At 42.6% G+C, this 21,006-nt stretch overlaps 1 protein-coding gene across 1 annotated transcript in view; it reads left to right on the forward strand.

Moving 5' to 3' along the window:
* Positions 1 to 21,006, forward strand: part of HOMER2 (homer scaffold protein 2) — a 59,731-nt gene that overhangs the window by 15,973 nt on the left and 22,752 nt on the right. Inside the window, exon 2 of the mRNA XM_072870269.1 lies at positions 7,931 to 8,087. Coding sequence (XP_072726370.1) covers positions 7,931 to 8,087 — 157 coding nt within the window. The remainder of the gene's footprint in view (positions 1 to 7,930; positions 8,088 to 21,006) is intronic.

A 21,006-nucleotide genomic window follows, 5' to 3' on the forward strand; every position in this document is an offset into this window, starting at 1 on the left:
CTGGAGATAGCCCAAAAACAAAGTGTGAGCTTTTTCACTGCCCAAGTTAAGCCTTTTAATTTGTATATTGACTTCATAAAGGCATAATAGTATTGTGAGACCTCACAGATGTTACAATGATTTTCATACTGAGAGCTTTTGTCCTCAAGATTTATTCTTTTGGACTTACTGAGCTGCAAATCAAAAATTAGTTTAATTAACGTCTGTGCTTTTAACAGAAAATTCCTCTTTAGCTAGCTAGTTTTTTTCTTAATTTTTTCTGTCTACCTAACTGGAACTATTATTTTTCCTAAAAATGCAAGAAGCACTTTTGCTAATTACATTCTGTCTGTTGAAATAATAATGCCTGTAAAAGAAGGGAGCTAAAAAGATGGGGTTTTGGCATGAATTTCCTGTATTTCTGCAGGTGAGTGGATATTAAATCTAGTATAAAGTGGGCACCAGAGAATCATGACTGGGGTTATTTGAACAAGTTGCACGACCTTGCCCTCGATTAGCGCTGCTGCCCAATTCAGCACTTCTTTTCAACCTCATCGCAAGCAGATCGGTCTGCCTACAAAATAGGAATTTCAGCACCTGAAAGACTGAAAAGAAGGACTTTGAGTAAATTCTATTTTTAAAATAGCTGTTTCTCTTTCTTGTTTTCTCTTTTTTTAGGGACGGTGTAATTTCTGTCCTAGTAGCCTGGGTTTTTCAGAAGTTGTTCCATGTACCCTTCTACGTACCCGCAATTCCACCCTGCAGCAGGGAACACGACCCGGGAGTGCAGGGCTTGGCTAGCAGAGTACTGACAAATGCAGTTCAAGGAGTGCCTGCATATTTTTTTTACAGAGGGAAAAAAGAAGAGCAAAAGCTGAGTGCAATTGTCCCCTGCTAGCCCAGCCTATCGCTCTGGCCAGTTCTTCCATCCCTTGTGTAGGACAGATACTAAGGCCTCCCTCTTCTCTCTGCGCTCACCCTTCCTGCCCTGTATTGCTCAGGGTTGCTTCTCCATCATTCCAACTAATTTTTGCCATGGAAAGACCTGCATGAAGAGGACTGTTTGCATTGCAGGAAAAATGGGAGCCGTCCAGGTCCGTGGAGCCGAGCAGCTCTGGGCAGACCCACGTCTGGCCACCAGTGCTTGGCTGCACGCGGGTGGTTTGCAGGGCTGGCATCCTGTCCCACCTTCTTCCACATCGTGTAGGAACAGTTGTTAAAAACCACTGATAGCTTCTCTCTGGTCTGTAAAGACTCTTAATTTTTACAATAGTCTCTTTTGTTGGGTGGCGAATATTCAGCTGTTGATTAGCCTTTTACATTCACGTAGTCAAAAACTTCCCTGGGTAAAAGATCTGGTATAAAACTGCCCTGCAATGATAGCGATAGCAAAGCTACAGAGAGGAAATGAGACGATTTAATTTTATTTCCAGGCTTGCTACTGGCTCTGTTATCCTGGGATGCCATCTCATTCTCGATGGCTGTTTCCTCAGGTGTAAAATGGAGCCATTACCCACCTGCTTGCTTCACGCTATGAGTTTTGCACCCTTGCAAGTTGAAACAGGCTCTTCCCTTCTGCTGGTTGTGTACGCTGGCAGCCGGCACCTGAACCAGCCTGTCGCAGCTGATGAGATCTGACTGACCCAGATTAATTAGCATATGCCAGTTTGGGAAGGGAGCAAGCTGCCTGCTTTTGTAATGCCGGTTTGCTGCTGTCACATCTGTACAATGTGCAGGTTTAGCGTTCGCCTCTCCCCGGCTCTGCGTATTGCCTGTGCTGACTGGGCCCAGCCTGCGGTTCTGGTCCCTGACCCTGGCCGTGAACGGGACCGTGATGGACACTGAGGTTGCAGTATCTCAGGGAATTGGGCTGAGGCAGCTGAATTTGCTTTGTTTGTGGCGAGTGTAAGGGGGGTGCACTTGTCTTGATGGGAGTGCATGCGGTGAGGCGAGGAGGGGTCCTCCGACTTCATCCTCGGTCATCATTAAGAAGCTGATTTGTGTGGTTTTCTGCTTCCAGAAAAGATTTGATCCAAGATGGCATGAGCCTTCAATGTGTAGAGGTAACAAGCTGGAGGATAGTGGACTCTCTTTTGCTTTGAGCAAAGATTAATTTTGTGTATAAACTGCAACCAGTGTGCTAATTACCACGTGCGACACCATGAACCGTAACTTCTCCTCACAGCAGTTACATCCTTCATCAGAGGTCTGCCTTTACTTGCATTTTGATGTTTTGGAGAGAGGGGTTGGTTGTTTTTTAAAGTTTGAGATGTGCATGTATGAACAAGTGAGTAGTGTTATGGGTAGACGAAACAGTATTTTCACAGGTAATTTTTAGGCATCATTACTTGCCTGGACTTTCATCGAGATGAGTATTTCAAATACAAGAAAAATCTCCATCCATGAACTCAGGGGCCATCATGCAACAGTAAAATCCAGGAAGGCGAGGCGGCAGCAGCAGCCGCCTGGCAGGGTGGCTGTGCACCCCAAGGCACGGGGATATCTTCTGGGGTCACAGAGGAGTGACCGGAGAGCTTGCTGCTTTCAAGGGGCAGGATGTATTTACTCAGTTTTGTTTGGGACCGAAGGTATGAGTTTGCCTCGCTGAAGTGCTCTTAACCTTTGGAGCTGTGCATGCATTTTTGAGAAGTCAGAGGCACAGATAATGCTCAGTGGCTTTGGGAGCTGGTGTCGGTACCGTCCCGCTTTCGCACAGGAGGTGAGGGCGGCTGTCAGGTGGCCTGGTGGGAGAGCCACGCGTGCACAGCTGGCCACGCCTGGGGAGGGGTGTGTGGGAACAGCACCGTTGCGTAGTTTTGAATTACCATAAATAAATACAAATGGCACTCCAAACTACATTACATATGAAGATATACATAAAGGTTTAGTTCTTTTTATTGCACTGTCAGGCAGTAGTAGCAATGCTCAATCCAAATAACTGTTGACACCAAGTTTATCGTGTTGTGTTTAGCAAATAAAATTTTTTGTATCATGACCAGTCATGGGAAGTGTGTCACAATGTAGGATTTTGCATTCATACCTACTCTTATTTCTTGAAAGGTCCTCATTATCTAATATTCGTTATAGCAAATCACTGCAGATCTGCTGGCGCTGTCAGGTAGTATAAATCTCAGCGTGTGCATGACGCTGGCCTGTAGCAGGAAGCACCACGTTCCAAAAACTCTACACTGACATGCTGTCTGCAGGCATGTGCATCCTCCACCAAATGGCAGCTATATGAGGACATGTTCTTTTAAAAAATAAATTTATTCCAATTGGTAATTTAGGCAGTTAATGCAAAGCTGTCTAGTATTAGTGTGGGGAGAGCACAAATAATCCTTTCCTGTATACTAGGAATCCTTACCCCAGAAATTTTATGTGATCTGTTAATGAAAGTTTTAGGAAAACGTGCAAATAGTGGTTTTGCCTCTGGTGGAGTACTAGAGCTCCTGTCACAAATATGTTTGATGTTCCAGATCCTACAACAAGTAAAGGAGCTGCTTTGTTCTATTTACTGCTCGGTCAGTGTGTCCACCTGATGTGCACTGGACACTTTGCACATTTAAAAGAACTTGGGTGCTGATCCCGCAGACATGAGTCACTGTGTTGTATTTACTACCAAAAAAGATTGCTCCAGTACAGAAGTGTTCACATCATCACTGTCTTGTTTGGAGCTCGATCTGGCTCTACGCAGCCCTGTACGTGGCTGGGGTCTGCGGGCAGGGGCTCTCCCAGGTGCTGGCTGGCCACCCAGCCAGGGCTCGCCGTGCTGCGGCTCCATCAGCCACCAATATCCCACAGCCCTTACGGCGCTGGCTGCCAGTCAGCAAAGGCTCTTTACAGCTGAAGTGATTTAAATCACTGGTTGTGCTCATGATTCAAATGATAAACAAGGAACTTTGAATTAAATAATTTGAACTTTTCCTAAGTGAGAGCTCATTCCCGTTGATTAGGAAGAGTAATATAAAACACATGGCTTGCAGCTAGTCACACACTTGTAAAATTTGGCATGGTTGTATATTAACCAGAAAGTGATACTGTATCTCACACAGCTGTGGATGCAGTCAGTTAGCTCCAGAGTCTTGGGTTTTGCTTTTTAAATTCCTTGGAAAAGGTTTATGACATATTTCTACGTTAATGGAAAATGATTGTTTTTCACTTGAGATTTGTCTCATATGACACAAGGACGGAAATTAAAAGTCAAATAAAATGTGTAAAATCATGACTTGAAAACTGCAGTCATATTTATAAAACATGCTGGCCGTATTTAATAATAAAAAAGCTTATCAAAATGCATTTTCTGTGTTAATCTGCATTATTAAACAATGAACTATTAGCTATAATTTAGGACTCCGTTTGCTACTTTTCAAGCAGCTTTACTCTAAACAGTGGATGTTACTGTCTAATTGATTTTTAAACAGATTTTTTTTTAAAGAGTATTTAATCAATCATTAACAACTTTGGTTAAAATTAATGAGATTTTAAACATTCATAAATTCTCTTTGTCATTTGATTTACGAGTCCGCAGCCTGGCTGGCAGCACCACTGCTCCCTGCCTCCCCAGGCAAACTGGCATTCTCGCGTAACGACCAGCTTACAGGGGCTCAAACGATGCAGGATGTGCTGCGGGAATTTCAAGTTAGTATTGCTGTTGTTTTAAGCATAAAACTTGTTAAATCTCTGATAAAATAAAAAGGAAAGAAACCCTGGAAAACAAAGTCATTCCTCTATCAGTAAAGTGCTTTCTTGAATGTTGAAAGTTGCAAGTAACACAGAATAATCCTTCTCAATTTGGAGCTCTAAGGCTGTGGCAAGTGTTTTAAAAGCATCTAATTCAGCGTTTCATTTGAAAATTGAGTGCCACAGTTTTATAGTTGCCTCTGTGTGCTTCACTGGCCTAAGGAGTTTGGGATGCAATGAAGGAGGATATTTCCCCTCCATGTTAAAAGCTGCGCCACTGGAGTTTGTCAACGCGGTTGGCTATGCCGACCCGCCGTGGCGTGAGGGAAAACGTGATGGCACCAGCTCCCAGCGCCGGTGGTGCTGGCTCATGGGCCCTGCTGATGGGTTTGGGCTCCTGGGGGTAATGGCTGAGCGCAGACCTGCAGGTGGATTCGACAGCAGGGAGTGCGGCAGAGCAGGCATGGCCACGGAAATGCATCTTCTTTTCTTAATTATTACGAGCCAACACTGGGAAATCCTTCCAGGAGGTTGTGTCCTGGGGGCTCTTCATCTGCTCCAGGGGGTCAAAAAATCAGCCCTGGGGCTTTGCTGCCTTGTAGAGCCACCTACGGCAGAAAGGTCAAAGGCATATGTGGAGAGCAACCAACTGGCCCTTCCAAAGTTGAGTCTCAACAAAAGGTCAACAGCTCACTTATCTTGAATGAGTTAAAATGCTTAAGTTTACACATCGCATTTCCTTTTTTTTTTTAATAATTTATCAACTAGCACACTATCGCTGTTGCACCCAGGCAGACAAAATGTACTTTTTTTTTTGTTTAATAATCATAAGGATTAGAAACATAGTAAGGTTTTGCCTTTACTTTTTAAGAAAAGCCCCAGATGAATGGATAGATGGCTATCTCAAGCCCTAAGCTTCATTATCCATTAATTTATCCACTTGGATGCATGCATACAGCTCCTGTTGTCAACAGTAGCTGCTACAAGACTCCTGAAAAAATGGAGATAGATAGTTTTTCCCTTCATTCTACTTTTATTATCTCTAAATTTACTTTATATGCTTACTGTTCCTGCTGCAAGAAAGGCCAGGCGTAGTTTTAACGGTGTTTTCTGGTATTGTTAAGATGAGTTAACAGAGTTGAAGTTGTTTGTGGAATAGGTTTGCGTGGAGGAAACTTCTGAAAGTTTAGACTGCAATATATAGGTCATATTACCATTAGCAAAAACAATTATTAGTAGAATCCACTAAAAATATAGAGCTAAGTAAAAGGTGAAATAAATTCAAAATTATTCTTTGCTCAGGGAAAGTATGTATTTTTAGAGTAAAAGAGTAAGCAGCTTGGGGGAAACTTCCATTCCCTGCATTCCTTATTGCAAACAAACTCCACGACCTTCATGGGTGTTACACTGCTAATCCTGTGTAATGGATGATGGAAATATTTAAAAAATGTTACAGAGACCTGCCCCTTCTTTCCTCCCAGCTGAGGACAGCATTGATTTTTAGCGTGTGAAATGAGAGTCAGGTTCAGTGAGTTACTGATAAGGAAGAGCTGAAGCAGATGCTACTCTTCCACAGCTGTAACACGACAGTCCCATTGTAATTTCAATTTATTTCATGTAAGTATTTTACAGGGTTCAGCACAGCTGTCCATCCAGAAACCTGCATGGCAGCCCCTGGAAAAATGTAAAACTTTGCATATGTCTTGCAAGGAGAAAACCATTGTTTTGTTTTCTCCCTCCTGAGGCCTTGCTGGGCTTTGCAAGCTCACTCCATGTTCCCTGAGCTAATTCTATACTTAAATAACTTCATCAGTTTGATATTTGTAAATTTACTCCCCTCGATTTTAATTTCACTGCAATGGTCAAGATCATGTGTGATGTTTGATACAGTTACTACGTACAGTACCTGCAGTTGTTCTGTTCTAAAAATGCATAGGTGGATGCATATACAAGGAGCTGAAGATTATAGAAATCTTGATAAAAACATAGTTCCAAAACTATGGGACCGAGAATAATAGAAGAGAATTATTTATATGAATAGGGAAGAATAGCATATGAGAGCGAGAGATCTCTCTGGCCTTTCACCTACCTCTTTTCATTTGCTTTGTGCAAAATTCAGCCTGGCAGCCTTTTCAGTTTCCATGTGGTAAACATTTTTGGGCGGTAACTCTATTGTAGTACAATTGTTTTTGAATCCTGTCATAATTCTGTCAAGTGTATTTTGTATGTGATAAGAATATTTGAGCGGTACACTTAATATAGACCATTACATACTGTAGCTTTTAAGAACTAAAAGCATAAAAATGTATATAAAAGCACAGTAGAGCTTGATTTGCAGTTCACTTCTACTTCTAAACGTGGATTAAAGGTATAGTTGGAAGTGAATTTAGTTTCATGGCCTTTAAGTAAGTCTTAATTCTGATCTTCAACCTAGATGACTTTATGTGTATCATGTTTTGTTCTTTTGGTCCTGCATCTTCTCTGCTTTTATGTGTGGTTTGCATTGTCAAGTGTTGAAGGTAAAACAAAATCCCTCCAGTGAGTGCACAATTTTCTTGATGACAAAAAGCGTCCGAGGAGGGCTGGTGTTTAGGAACGGGGTGTCAGGGGCAGTACGTCATCCACTGAGAGTTGAACTGAAAGGCAATATATCTATATATCAACACAGGGTTTTGGTTGTGTTTCTTTTCCCCCTCGCTCCCCAGGATGATTGACTGTTTTTGCATCTGATGAAATTTTCATGCACATCCACAGAACAGTGGGATTCTAAGGACAGAGATTAATATTTCAGTAGTTATACTGTGCCTGTAGGTCGCTGGAGTCTTTGGTGCATCCACAGAGGAACCCTGGCTGTAAGGTAGCGGTTCACAGGAATGTGCGGCAGGAGGAAATCCAGCCATGGGGGGCTTGTTGCTTTTGGCAAAATACGTAGATGGGGAAAGAAAGAATGCATGTGAGTGTCCTTTCCTGGAAATACATATTTTGAGGAAAAGGTGGGTACCCAGTTAGCATAACATGGGGAGAAAAAAGACGATTGCTTCCTGGGCTACAGCAGTAACTCTAGGGTGCTGAATGTCACTTAGCAATGCCAAGGAGAGGTACCCAAGGCTGGATTGTGGCTCGGCAGTGTCACTGCTCTGCCTTTCACTTGGGGGATTGCCAGGCACTCTCTGTCTTGTGCTTTCAACGTGCCTGGTCAAGACTGGGCTTCTGGGACATTTCATCTTCCGCAGACTCATGCATCCATTTCTCCTGTCCCTCCCTATTCCAGAGAACAGCCCATCTTCACCACCAGAGCCCATGTCTTCCAAATTGACCCCAGCACGAAGAAGAACTGGGTTCCCGCAAGCAAGCAGGCTGTAACTGTTTCCTACTTCTATGACAGCACGAGAAACAGCTATCGGATTATCAGTGTGGATGGAGCCAAGGTAGGAGGCTGATGGTACCCCGGCGTGTTTACTGTGTGGAGAGGATCGTGACTGTCAGCCCTGGCTGAGGATAGACGTAGATGGGCTACATCAAGCACTTAAGTTCATAAATACTCACTTTTTTTATATAATCCATTATGGACACTTGTAGTGATAATTGGAAAAACACAGGGCACCTTAAAAGTGATTTTGCCAGACTTAATTGATTTTATCTCTGACTAGTTTGACTATCTTAATGAGCCAAGAGCTTTAAGTGTCCAAATTGAGTCCGTAGCACAGTATCTAAAACCACCACCCGTATTGGGTAGATAAGGTTGAGGCCTTTTTGGTGAAAAAATGTTCTTTTTAAAGGGAATGAGGAGAGAGATATGTGCAGACTAGAGCTTTTAATGTAAATGCCAACTGCATATTCACTTTTGCCTCGTTGAAATGTTTACAGGTTAGCACTTAATTTTCTTCAGCTTTCGCACTGCAGTTCATCAGCCTTAGGTGACAAATTAGACATGAAGGCTTCCCCCCTACACCCTTTTTTCTTATTTTGTTTTGCATTACCAGATAGTGTGCTGAAGTATTTCCTGTAAGAATCTCGATCAGTCAGACTGAATGGGTTGCTCAGACAACTGTTTTTGTTACATAGCAGATTTATCCCTCGGATCAGTCCCTCCAAAGTAACTCGTAAGGTGACCGCTTTCCCCTAGCAGACCCCAGTCAGAGGTATAAGTTAAAACATTTCACTCATGTACAAAAATAATTGGTCATTCCTGCCAAAGCACAAACCACAGGGTAATGAGACAAGTTTACAGCCTGTTTATCTGTGTTCCTGTTTGGATGAGGATGTTAAAATATCACTGTCCTGGGAGAGAGAGATCGCAGAAATCATCCCTTAATAAAGCTTTTCTATTTGTCATGCCTGTTTCACATACTTGTTTTTCCAAACATCTCCTGTGCTATATTTGGTTATATATTGGCTTATAAATCAGCCATACTGCCGGCTTAAATTGATGGTAATGTTTCACTGACATCCGTACAGCATTAGTATATCACCATCATTACACTGTGCCAGTGTGTTCATTTCCAGAAATGCCATCTAACTGCCCCGGCTGCCTTGGTTTGTAGTCGGCGCACACAACCCCTGCACTTGCTGGGGAAAGCTGACTCCTCCAAAATTTGCTTACACCCCACGGATACTCCTGCTCCTGCTCGGGCAAAGCTGGTGCTGGTGGTAGTGGGCTGTTGGCTTTACAAACCCAGGCGAGCATGACTTCCAAGCCAAAACTGCTGTACTCACAGCAGTGGGTCGCTTGATTTGTGGATGTGCATGCATGCATTAAGACCAATTAATGAAAAGAAAATAATTACTGTATGTGGCAGGGGGAAGCTGCAGGGGCAGCGTATGCCCACAGCCAGAGGTCCTGCCCAGAACTGCAAAGGGTGTGCTGAGAACAAGATGGGCATCCGAGCTTTGCTTTGTAATCTGCCCAAAAGACATTCAGAAGGAAACACCCCCCCCCGTTTTAGCATGTCTCAGAAGAAGGTGAGCTCTCCATGATTAAAATTCTCCCCCGGGGCTTCCTGAGCAAGAATCAATTGCTGGCCACATGAATTATTCCTCTTGTATCGAACCTTTGCTGATTAAGGAACAGGTCGAGAAGAGATGCTGCCTTCACGCTTGGCTCTGGAGAGTCCCCATTTACCCTGCCTGTCCCTCTTAAGAGTGCTGATTTGGAAAAAGAAGGGTGTTTATACCCAAATAAGTTAAAAGTTGCTTTTCTCCCTCAAACAACTACTGTTCAGTGTTTTGACCTACTTTTCTAGCCAAAAATGAAGCTGGGTAGGACTGTGAGGAATAATATAGACAGCATCGGTTGGTGTTGTCCTGCTTTCTGTACATCTCACTTACTAGAATAAAGTCTTCCGTGTGTTGGCAAGTACCAGATGGATTAGCATCACAGCATCACTGTGGGCAGAAATTACCTCTGTTTTAAAAGACAAAAAAGCTGAGGCTCAAGTAAATTAAGGGACTTGGCCCTAGAAGGAAGGTGGTGACAAAGGATGTGTATCTCTTACAACTCTCCATCCTTGTCTGAACTGCCAAGGGGCTGTTCTAACAGTTTATTATAGGCAGACATATGATGCGCACTGGCTTGCAGAGAAATCTCACTTAAATCCAACTTGTATGCAGCTGTTGGATTAATTTCGGGGTTTTTTTAACCTTATGTTGACATTACATAGTAACAATAAAAATATTTTCAAGTGATCAAGAATACAGGGCACTTCACTTAAACATTGTTCGTTACCCGGTTGCATAAGCTTTATTTTACTTTTAGCATTCAACGTATCGCCTTGGGCAGTGTGTTGCATTGCAAGTATGTGGAGTAGCGTAGGGCTGCTGAAACCCATTAGCACTGCTGTCGTGCAGAACATGGGGCAGGCTGCGTAATGTCAACCTGATGAGTATTGGCTTTCCTCCTGATGTACCACCAACCCGATGCGCTGTGATTCTCACAGGAGTGGCTTCCTCAGGCTGCTGCTGCTGTCCCCGAAGGTCCAGACCCTCTGCAGTCCCCTGTCCTTCAGCCCCATCCTCTCTTCTCCCAGTAGGCGTAGCCTGTCCCCTTCTCCTTCCTGGCAGGTCCCTGTCCCTCATCCCCAAACCCCGAGGGTGAGGAGGAGTGCCGCAGGGCAGTGGGGAGCGGGAGGATTTAGGAGTGGGCTGAAGGGGAGGATTAAGGGAACTGCTGAGCCCTTGTGTTTAAAGGCATAAATATTGGGAACTCATTTTGTGAGCACGGCTGGCAGAGGGGCAAAGGAGTTGCTTGGCCCTGCTGCCTGGCACAGTAGGACGCTGCCTTCGGGTCCTTACCTGTTTGCCAAGTGGTGGGGAAGGACAGAAGGGCCTGGCTGGTACACGCGGAGGTGGTGAAGACGGACATTGCAACAAAGAGGAAAATGGGACAGAAAGGGAGTAGGGTAAAGGTAGGGAGCAGAGTGAAGTCAAGGGAGCTTAACTCTTCCCTTGCAGAGGGATATGCAAGAGGCTCATGCTGAAAACCAGGAGTCCGATATGATGGAGGGCAGCCAGGCGAGAGCGTATGCCTTCCAGGTGCCAGGTTTCTTCCAAATCCTGCCAGCCCAACAACAAAAAACCCCACTGAAATGCCTGGGGAGTCAAGCACTGAAAAGTGGAGACCCTAGATTCAAAATAGCTTCTACCACTTTAATTCCTCAAGTTTGCAAAGCTAGAAGAGAACAGGTATTACAATTCCTGTGTCTTTCACAGAAAAACAGGTGCTGTGGACAGTAGCTTACAATTTAAAGCAAAAGATTTCACAGATACCATACAAGTATGCACTGGATGATCTTAACCAAGATACCATTACCAAACAAGTGAATAGATTAATATATCTTTTAATTACGCTATAATTGACTTGTATGTTGTCGAGAAAGTAATTTCATCATGATGTTTTAAGAAGTTAGCCAGAGGCTGTTTAAACTGCAGCATAATGAATGCTGGAGGAAATGATATAGTAAAATGCAAGGGCACACACTGATTCAGAGTTAATGAGGCAGCCAAGAGGCTTCACCACATGAAAGTGCCCAGCGTTGTGGGCAAAAGTCAACCCTGTTGAAAAATGACAAAATACGGTGGTGATGCAGGGAGAACATAAACTCATAAGTGCCCGGTTGCTGTGTAGTGTGTGGGGAAAGCCACACGCACAGGGCTCCTCATTAAAAGTGACCTACATTATTCTGCCTTTTAGAGGCGAAAAGAAGGTTTGAAAGCATGAAAATTACTCCGAGCGATATCCTTCATCATCCTCTGGAATAATGCATGGTAGTGCCCTGGTTGGTGCATTTGTTTATTTTTTATAAATTGAAATATGTGTTACCCAAACAATATAGACAAGGGGGAAAGGATGAGAAACTTGTTTCTGTATAGAAATTGAGAAGGAAATATAATCCCTCAGAAAAAAGCTTCTGTCCTCATTTTCAAATGTTCAGATGTTACATTTCTACAGAACCTGTGACTGCAACAGCATAATTTTTATCTTTTGAGAAATAAGTTGTTAATAAGGAACATAAAGCTATCTTAAAAATTAATAGCCAGCAATAAAGCGTATAGTGAGACATTCTGAGATGGCAGCAGCAAAGTGACACAGCAAGAGTCATCTCAGATGCCAGTCCTAAGTTGTCTTTGTGAGATGCTTAAACAATGGCTAGAAAAAATTAAAATCAGGGTTAAAAAGATGAATAGATTGCAAGAGTAATTTTGGTAAATACATGACATAGAAACAAAGACTTTGTGTTTCAGAGAAGAAAAAAGTGTTGGCTGACACTCATTCCCAGTTGCTAGATCATTTAAAAGAGTTTATTACCTAACAATTACCTTGAGTATTGAAGATCAGCAGCTAAGTTGGGCATAAGTGTGTGAAAGTATTGAAGAAGAGAACCAGAAAAATTGCTGTGCTGGGAAAGCAAAATCAGTGGGTCTATTTCTGAAGTAAATTGCAATTAGTAAGAATAAGACTATGGGCCAAATTTTGCCAATCAGTATTCACATAGTGTTCCCCGAAGTGACAACAGCGCATTATATAGTATGATGGAGCTGGCCTATATTAAGTGGCATATATGCCCTTATAATGGGATCTATCAGTGAGTGTCACAGCAAGAACGGGCAGCATGATTTCCAGAGCAGAATGAAGTTGGCAGGGACAGAGCCCCAGCAGCATGTGGTAGCAGATATTTAGGGAGGTAAGAAGGGGTGATATGTAAATCCGCTAATATTTGATGTATTTCTGGCTTTTTCAGTTCCTGTACCAGTCCTAATTGCTACCTAATTTAATAGCTGCCATGCTTTTTTTGTTCTCACAACTGGAGGCAGGCGTCCTCGGCACACAGCGAGGAAATTCGGAGTTCTTCCAGTGCTGTGTTCAGAGACTCAAAACAAATCGTTTTCTTTGCCCGTGGAAATAGAATTATTTTAAGACATAGTTGTTAAAAATATCCTAGAGTATTTTGCCAAAAGGTGACTCTTAGATTTAAGAAGCTTTCTTTTCACAGGAAAAAAATTGCAGGGTATGGTAGCACGGATGAAATTCCTTCATCTGGCTAGTTCTTTATGTTCTTTTTTTTCTTTCATTGACGTAAATTCAGCCATTAAACCAACAGCAACTCTTTCTCAGGAAAAACCTACCAAGTAATTTAGATATTACAAAATTTTTGGCACTGAATTAAAGAAGGCTTCTGGCAATGCGTATCTCGCCAGGGGCCTGCGTTGGTGTGGCAGCATTTAACTGTGCCACTGAGACCTCACGGATCTGATTTGCAATAACGTGTAGCAGAAACGATCACAACATCGCCTTCCCTCTTGGCATTCAGAGTATCAGTGTGTGTTCGCCTGACCCCCTGCTCGATGAATTAGGTGGAGTGATGTATCGTGTTTTATATTTTCTGAATACCTAGATTTTTTTAAATACCTAAGTTTTTTACCTACCTAAATTTTCAGGTTTAATAATTTGGTAGTGAAATGATCAGAGGATGTTTTACAGCCTTGGGTAGCCAAAGATAAAGGGATGTAAAAGTACATGAAAAGTGACCTTTACAAAGTGGTGTGTTGCCTTTTCTTTTAACGTGTATAGAGAAATCCTGAATTAAATGCTATGATTTTGAAAGGTATGGGTGAGCATATATGTGTGTTTTGTCAAAGGGACGGAGATTCTTTTATTTCCAGTTTTGCCTGCCCTAGTTTTATTTATGGCCATCGCTTGTCAGGAGTGCTGGATGCATCCTGGAGGAGTGCGGTGCTGCAGGGGTCTGAGCCGGCTGCCCTGTGCCCGCTGAAATGCCAAGAGGCCCCGCTCCTTGCCCTGAAGATGATTTTGCTGACGGCAGCACTGGCAGGAATCTGATTTCCAGAGAGCCCCTGCTGGTAAAATCTGATTAAATTAGCAGAAAATATTTTTAATTCCAGCTTCTCAAAGCTTTTTTCACTTCTGGGTAACTGAGATGGATATTTTTTTTTTCCCAAAACTTTTTTTGCCGTGCTCTTTCTTGTCCTTCACACCGTTTCTTCCAGCCTGGGTAGGAAATCTCTTCTTTTCTGGTCCTCCCAGAGAGAGTGCCAACCATAAAACAGGGGTGTGGGGGGAGCATGAGCTCAATATTACTTATACTTCTGACACTGAGAACCAACATGAAAAGGACCTTTCATCAACAAGGCAGTGTGTGACACTCATTACTGTTTGAAGAGCCCAAAAGACATATCCCAGCTTAAGGGTGATGCCACATTAGGGTGAGCAGGTGGAAAGGTGACCAGGTTTTGACCTCTGGAGGTCTGAGTTGACTGATCCAATATTCCTGCATTCTTGTCCATACCTGTCCACAAAAGAAACCTTCATATGCCGTAAGAAAAGATTTCCAGTACTGGTCTGGCTGATTACCATAATATAGAAATTTGAGCATATTCAATGGCCTTCATCTTCTCTTTATCATAGTATGTTAAGTATTTCATGAACTATTGGAGCTAATTTCAGCATGATTATTAGCACTGGAGATGATACTGGAGCCATAAAAGAGTAATTCCAACAAATGGAACTAATTAACCCCCCACATAAAAGGAAGAACTTCTTTTGAAATACAAAAACATGGTATAAAATATAATTTTAATGCATAATCCTGTCTTCCAGTGTGCATAGTTTGTGTGTATGTTATAATAAACATCTCATTGCTTTTATGCTAGCGAGATGACTATTAAGTAAAAACCTTAGTTGTGGTTTTATGATCTTTATATATACATCATGTGATAGATAAGTACTGTTGAGACAGAGCAACTATACTAATATCAGCATGTATATACTGTGAATCCATACCAAAGCTTCAAAATAATTTGATGCCATTTAATGACTCTCATCAGATGAGTTTGCTTCATAAGGCAGCTGCAGTGTAGACTTTTCCCAGTTCAGATTTCCTAGCCCGTGCTGGAGAACAATGCTCGTCTGCTGGAGACATGTTCTAGTACCAATTGTGCTAAACAAAGTGCTTTGTAAAAGATGCCTGAAGAGTCTCTAGCTGCTTTTTGCAGTCCCTTTTGGGCTTGTTGTTGCTGTAAATAATGAAGCGGGATCGGGCTGCTCTCTGAGAGGCAGCTGCTCCTTTCATAGAGAAGTTCTCCTTCATTTTGTATGATGAGCAGATTAAGAGCATGAGAACATCTATCCTGCCCCGAGTCATAGTGCACCAGCCTAACCAAAGCTGGAACCAGTCTCTCACTCAGACAGTGAAACAACTTCCAGTAAATAATTAATATTTTTAATAGCTATTTCCTGATTTCATTCAAAGATGTTAGAGTTGTGGTGATGCAACTTCCAGATTTTTTAGCATCACTTTGAATGATTCAGGGGGAACTTTCAGTTTAAGGAAAACTTGCCATCAGTGGGTGATGCTGGTGCCTCCTAGGCAGAGGTTGGTGCTCCGGTGAAGGCTGGGGTGCAGGCGCCAGGTCAGCAGCAGCCCTGCAGCTGGGGTGCGGGTGAAGCAGCAGGAGGGTGTCTGCATGGGGTGAAGGGTTGGGCACCTCGAAGGTGCAGGGTGTGCCCAAAGTGTTACGCTCCAAAGGGGTCCTGTGGAGACATAAATCACTCAGCCTGTGAAGTATCAGAGAGAAATGTGAATGTTGGGGTTAATGGAAGTTGAAGCAGGACAGACGCAAATAGAAAATGAAATGCACATTTTAAAACGAGGATCAGTATCTATGTGGGGTGAGCACATTGAGGTGTGCACTGGATCCTTCTGCTACATAGACCAGGACTTCGCATTCTTCTCAAAGCCATCTTTGAAATAAGAGTGAATGAAATTAAGGAAAATAACAGTCCCTGATGATCTTAAAATATTTGTGTCGTCTATGTTTATGGCTTGACTAAAGTTCCTTGAGTTTTTGTTTCTCTCTAGACATCAGAATAGCTTGCGAACATTTTCTTTGGAATTTGGTGATGAAGAAATAAAGCATAAAGGAGAAGCAGAGCTGTCAGCCAAGGATGAGACTACTCGCTTGCATCATCCTTTATTTGCTTCAGGTGATATCAAGTATTCAGAAATTCAGGCTGAGGGGAGGTGCAGGATTTAATAACTGGGAGGATAGTACATTGCCTGGAGTTGTGTCTGCAGGAGAATTTTCAACAGTTGCCAAGACTGGTTTAGATGGGTCGAGCTAGTAACATTGGGTGCGTTTGTGTGGACAGGTCCTTGAGTGTTCAGAGGATTAAAAAAAAATACTGTTAGGGCTTAAATGCAATGGTGATTTCAGAATTGCTAATACTGGTGGAGATGAGCTGGGAGTGGAAGGAAAAATTAAAAATGTTTGCACAAACAAGACCTGGGGCTTCAGGTAAAAGAGAGCTTGTCAAAAGCTGAGAAATGGACCAAAGTAAATGCCAGGAAATTTGGTGGGTCCCTTGAGACTGCATCAACCAGAAATCATGATCATCTGCTGAGGATGTGTTTTGGTTAAAAAAAAAGTCTAGAGCTGTAGAACTCATATCACTTAAATGTTTCTATATTAATCTCTTTCCAAGTTATTAACTTTGAAATGTGAAAAATCCTCTGTTCATTGTCTGGATTATTTCTGGAAGTAAATCCTTCAGAAGCCGGTTAGTAAGCTTAGGAGAAAAGATAACGAAGTGCTGGCAACAGCTGTATCCTTGACAGAAGAACAGAAGCACATCTGCCACTGTTTCATCCTATCTGTCTGGCTCATTTTTCTGCTTGTATGTACAGTGCGTGCGTGTGTAACTGGCTCTGGAAAGACCACATGCAACTGAGTCCAGGAGACTGCAGAAACCTTTTCAGAAATGCAATTTATTACTCTTTAAAAAGAAAAAAAAAAAAGGAAAAGCTAAAAATCCATGCTAGAGGATTTCTTGCTGCACCGCTCACCAGCAAGTAGGGAAACGTCGGTCTGGGTAGATTTTTCCATTTTAAAGCCTCTCCATAAAATTTCTCAGAAAGGCTCTGTAAAAGGCAGTGTTTCAGCACATAATTGCCTCACACAGAGTTGTTTCTGATCACCAGACTCGACTATGAATGTGGCATCTGAACGTGCCAGAGTGGTTAATTAAACCATGTGATGTTATTGTAAAGAAACCTGGAATCAAGCAAAGGATGCCTGGTTTAGGTCATGGTCCCTGAACTTAGCAAAGCTTTTGAAGAATCTTGAACAAATTTTTGGTGAAATAACGCATGCCTGTAGTTAGGTGAAAGTTGAGAAAAAATGCAAAGTTTTTAGTAACATCAGCACAGGCACAACATGGTAGAGTTTACAAATGCTTTCCCTCATCTTTTTGGTTTCATTAGCTGATCAAAGCAAAACCTGTGGGATGAGACTGAAATAGGCAAATTTATAGATGGTAAAAACTTCCCTACCTGCTCACCAGACTCGAGGGAGCGCAGTGGTGCTCAGCTTGCTTGCGGGTTTTGCATTGTGCTGCCTTTTTCTTCCAAAAGAAATTATAAGGGGGCTGGAGGAACCTTGTGCCCAAAGGTGAATTGAGCACATGCTCCATCCCCTCGAGCTTTCCACAGCCTCCTCCCAGGGTATTAGGGACTTCGTCAAGAATTGCAATAAGTGCAGCACTAGTTAGCTGTTGGTTTCCTAATCTGGGATTTTTACTCCCTCTTTTTTTAAGTTCAGCTACTGAAAATAATGAAGAATAATTCCTATAAGCTGTGCTTTATGAAACGCTAAGGATTGCATGTCCACTGAAACAGCTATATAAATTACTTGTTCCCTTCCCCACCTTGCTGTAGTGCCAGAGGTCTCTCATACTTGGAAATCCCTACTCAGAGAGTTAATGTATCAGATGTGCTAATCAAGTCATGCCAGGTGGAGTTTATAAATAAACTACACTGCATTGTGTATTCTTAAAATTTGAGCATCAAACCTAATTCAAGGCAATATTTTCCTAGTTTTACAAAAAAAACCCCAAACATCGCTTCTTTCTTGATTCTGGATTGTGAAGTTGCATCCAATGGCACAGTGGTTGTTAGATGGAAAATGAGGAAGAGTATAAATGACTGTCAACCATTAAATACTAGCTGAAGTCCAAAGCTGATTCTCCCTGAGGAGTGAACAAGATGATCAATCACATGAGCCCCACTTAACCTCCACCTAGCTTTATTTTCTAACAGCAAAATAACGGATGAGGCATTTCTGAGGATGTAGAAGGATTGGTATTTTATATTATCTCATAGATACCTTGTATCTTCAGTTATGTTAGTGTATTACTCCTAAGTGTTGCTAGACCTGGTTGCCCTTGATTGTCCTCTAACAGTGACCAACTCGAGGTGCTTTTGAAGATGCCAAGTAGATCCTGTCATCTCCTAAAAATAACGTACCTGCCCTTCTTGGCCGTTCCTCAAGCCAAGGGACAGTTTTTCCAGATTTTAGAGAGGAAGTGATAAGCTATCCCACTGCTGACCGCTTCCTGGGGTGTGTAGGTTGTTAAAGGGTAGGTGAGTCTTTAATGATGCCACGTGGCCATGCCATTTCTGACCTCTGCAAAGGGACCTTCAGGCTTAAGTGAAGCTGTTGTCATACAGCTTGAAGGATGCAGAAGATGATCAGTGCTTAAATGATTCATATAGGGATGTGGTTATGCTCTACACAAAGACTATATGCTTTTATTAAACCCTCCGAAGTGTGAATGGGATATAACTATGTTGTTTTTTTCATTGTATCTAATTGTAGATAATGCAACCTTCTCCCTCACCCCACTTTTAGTCACTAGGAAAAAATAAAGAGTCTCCACTGTATTCTTCTCCCTGTCTCTGATAAATTAGAAATCTTATTTCTCATGTGAAAATAACACACAAGCATCTTGGTTTATCTATTTTGTAAAATGTTGCATGAAATTCTTGGGTAACAATTTGTTCCAGCGTAGAGGGCTTGAAAATCCTTGCTGTAGATTTTCTTCATGAAACAGCTGCTGGTGCTTTGAATCGTGTGGGTGGGTCGATGTGTGTGCTGTGCCTAAAAGGAAAAAAAATTCTAGTCAGATGTCAAAGCAAAAATAGGAGATTTTAGAGATTTAGACTGGGTGGAGGAGGTGGGAAGCCAACTCTACAAAGATGTTAATTACCTTGGGAAGAAAAAGAGCGCAGTGGAGTAGGTGTAGCAGGAGATTCACTTAATAGAATTCACATAATCATGAACCCACTTTCGTTGCATTTAGACAGGTTCTCAGTGAGGGCTTTACAACAGGAATATTTTACCAGAGGAAAAACAGTTATTAGTCTTTTTATTGGGAGGGGGGCTATTTTTACATCTCTTTTCATGGAGGAGGACAAGAGCTGTATGTTTTTTGTTTGATTTGTTGGCTTTTGGGGTTAAAAATGAACCTCATCATTCATTGAATTATCCTGGGGATGCAAGGTGATGCAAGGAAAGAAAAAAAGCTATGTGCAACTGTAAAAATGGCCCTTTTCCCCACAAAGCAAGTGGCAGCAGCAGCGTGTGAGATACTTTATCCATAAAAGGTGAATCTCCTCTCTGCAGAGGGAGCTCAGGTTGGGAAGTAAATGCTTCGGACTGCAGCAAGTCCTCTGCAGCTTGCAAGGCGTCCTGGCATCGTCATTTTGCAGAGTGCGGATGAATCACTGCAGTTCCCCTTCCTCTCCTGTCTCCCGCAGAAATACATGATGTAGTTCTGGAAGCTTTTGGAGTCCATCGATGGGTGACATAACTGCTGTCCTGGTTAACTGTGTTGGACTGTAATTCTGGAAAAGCAGTGGCTGGCCAGGCTTACTGGCACTGTAGGGATAAAACAATGAGTACCTGGAGCAAGAGCCTGGTAGTAGTTGTCCTGCCAACTGTTGCCTACCCTGTGCTCTGGGCCCCCCCAGTCATGCACAAGCGATGGAGTGGAGCAGGAGGAACAGCAAAAGGGAAACACTCAATTCTCTTCTTAACATATGTTTACAGTGCTTCCAACGTAATTAATCCATACTCTCAGCCTGTCCCAGGTAAAGCACCACATACGTGTCAGGTGCAGCAGATAAAGCAAAGCTAGAACAAGTGCCGTTGCTACTTTAGGTTTTCCCAGGCTTTGTGGTTTTTTTAAAGACCTTCTACAAAGACTTGAAAGGAGGGTGGGGAGAAAGATTTGATCACATCTGCTGGCCCTGATTTGTAAAACAACTATAGTTAATCCTCCTGCATTACAGGTTCACTGTTTTGGCCAAAGGCTGTTCTTTCTTTCATCCCCAAGTTCTTACGCTGCTGTGAGCATGTCTTTGTGCTGCTCCTGCTCTACTCTGTTAGGTGGCCTCAGCAAGGGACTCCCATTTTTCCCTTTAATAGCACTGTCTTGATTAACAATATGTATGTGTGTGCTGGCTTTGTAGGACTAGAAATGAGGTGATCAGTTTATCACCAGTGACATATTGGTGAAAAAATGTTCCATGTAAGCCCAGAAGCTGTCAGCAGAGATAGGGAGGTTGGTAGGTCATGAAGGATAGTGCAAATCACAGAAACGTAGGTGGGCTAATTCCACGAGGGAGTTGCTGAACATTTGGGATAGAGGGAGAGTTTCTCTGCAAAGCCATCCCTGTCTCCTCATCTCCACATCCAGTGTTACAAGACCTTCTGATTCATGTTGACTTTATGAGCTGGAAGAACCTGCTGAGCCTGTGATAGCTGTGGCCAGAGGATCAGCAGCTTCTTTCCCTCTTCAATTCTGTTTTTAGACTGGGATACATCTTTACTGAAGATTAGCAGCCTGGTGGGTTGGGGAAATTAAATTTCACAAGATCTGCAAACTGGAGAGCACGTATTCCTAGGTGTGAAAATGAAATGGGAAGGTTTTAATGTAGTGACTTCTTAATGAGTAGATCCTATGGCCTTGAGCCCTGGGGCTTTTCTGGAGGT

This window comes from Ciconia boyciana, chromosome 8, assembly GCF_034638445.1.
Source record: "Ciconia boyciana chromosome 8, ASM3463844v1, whole genome shotgun sequence".
NCBI lineage: Eukaryota > Metazoa > Chordata > Aves > Ciconiiformes > Ciconiidae > Ciconia > Ciconia boyciana.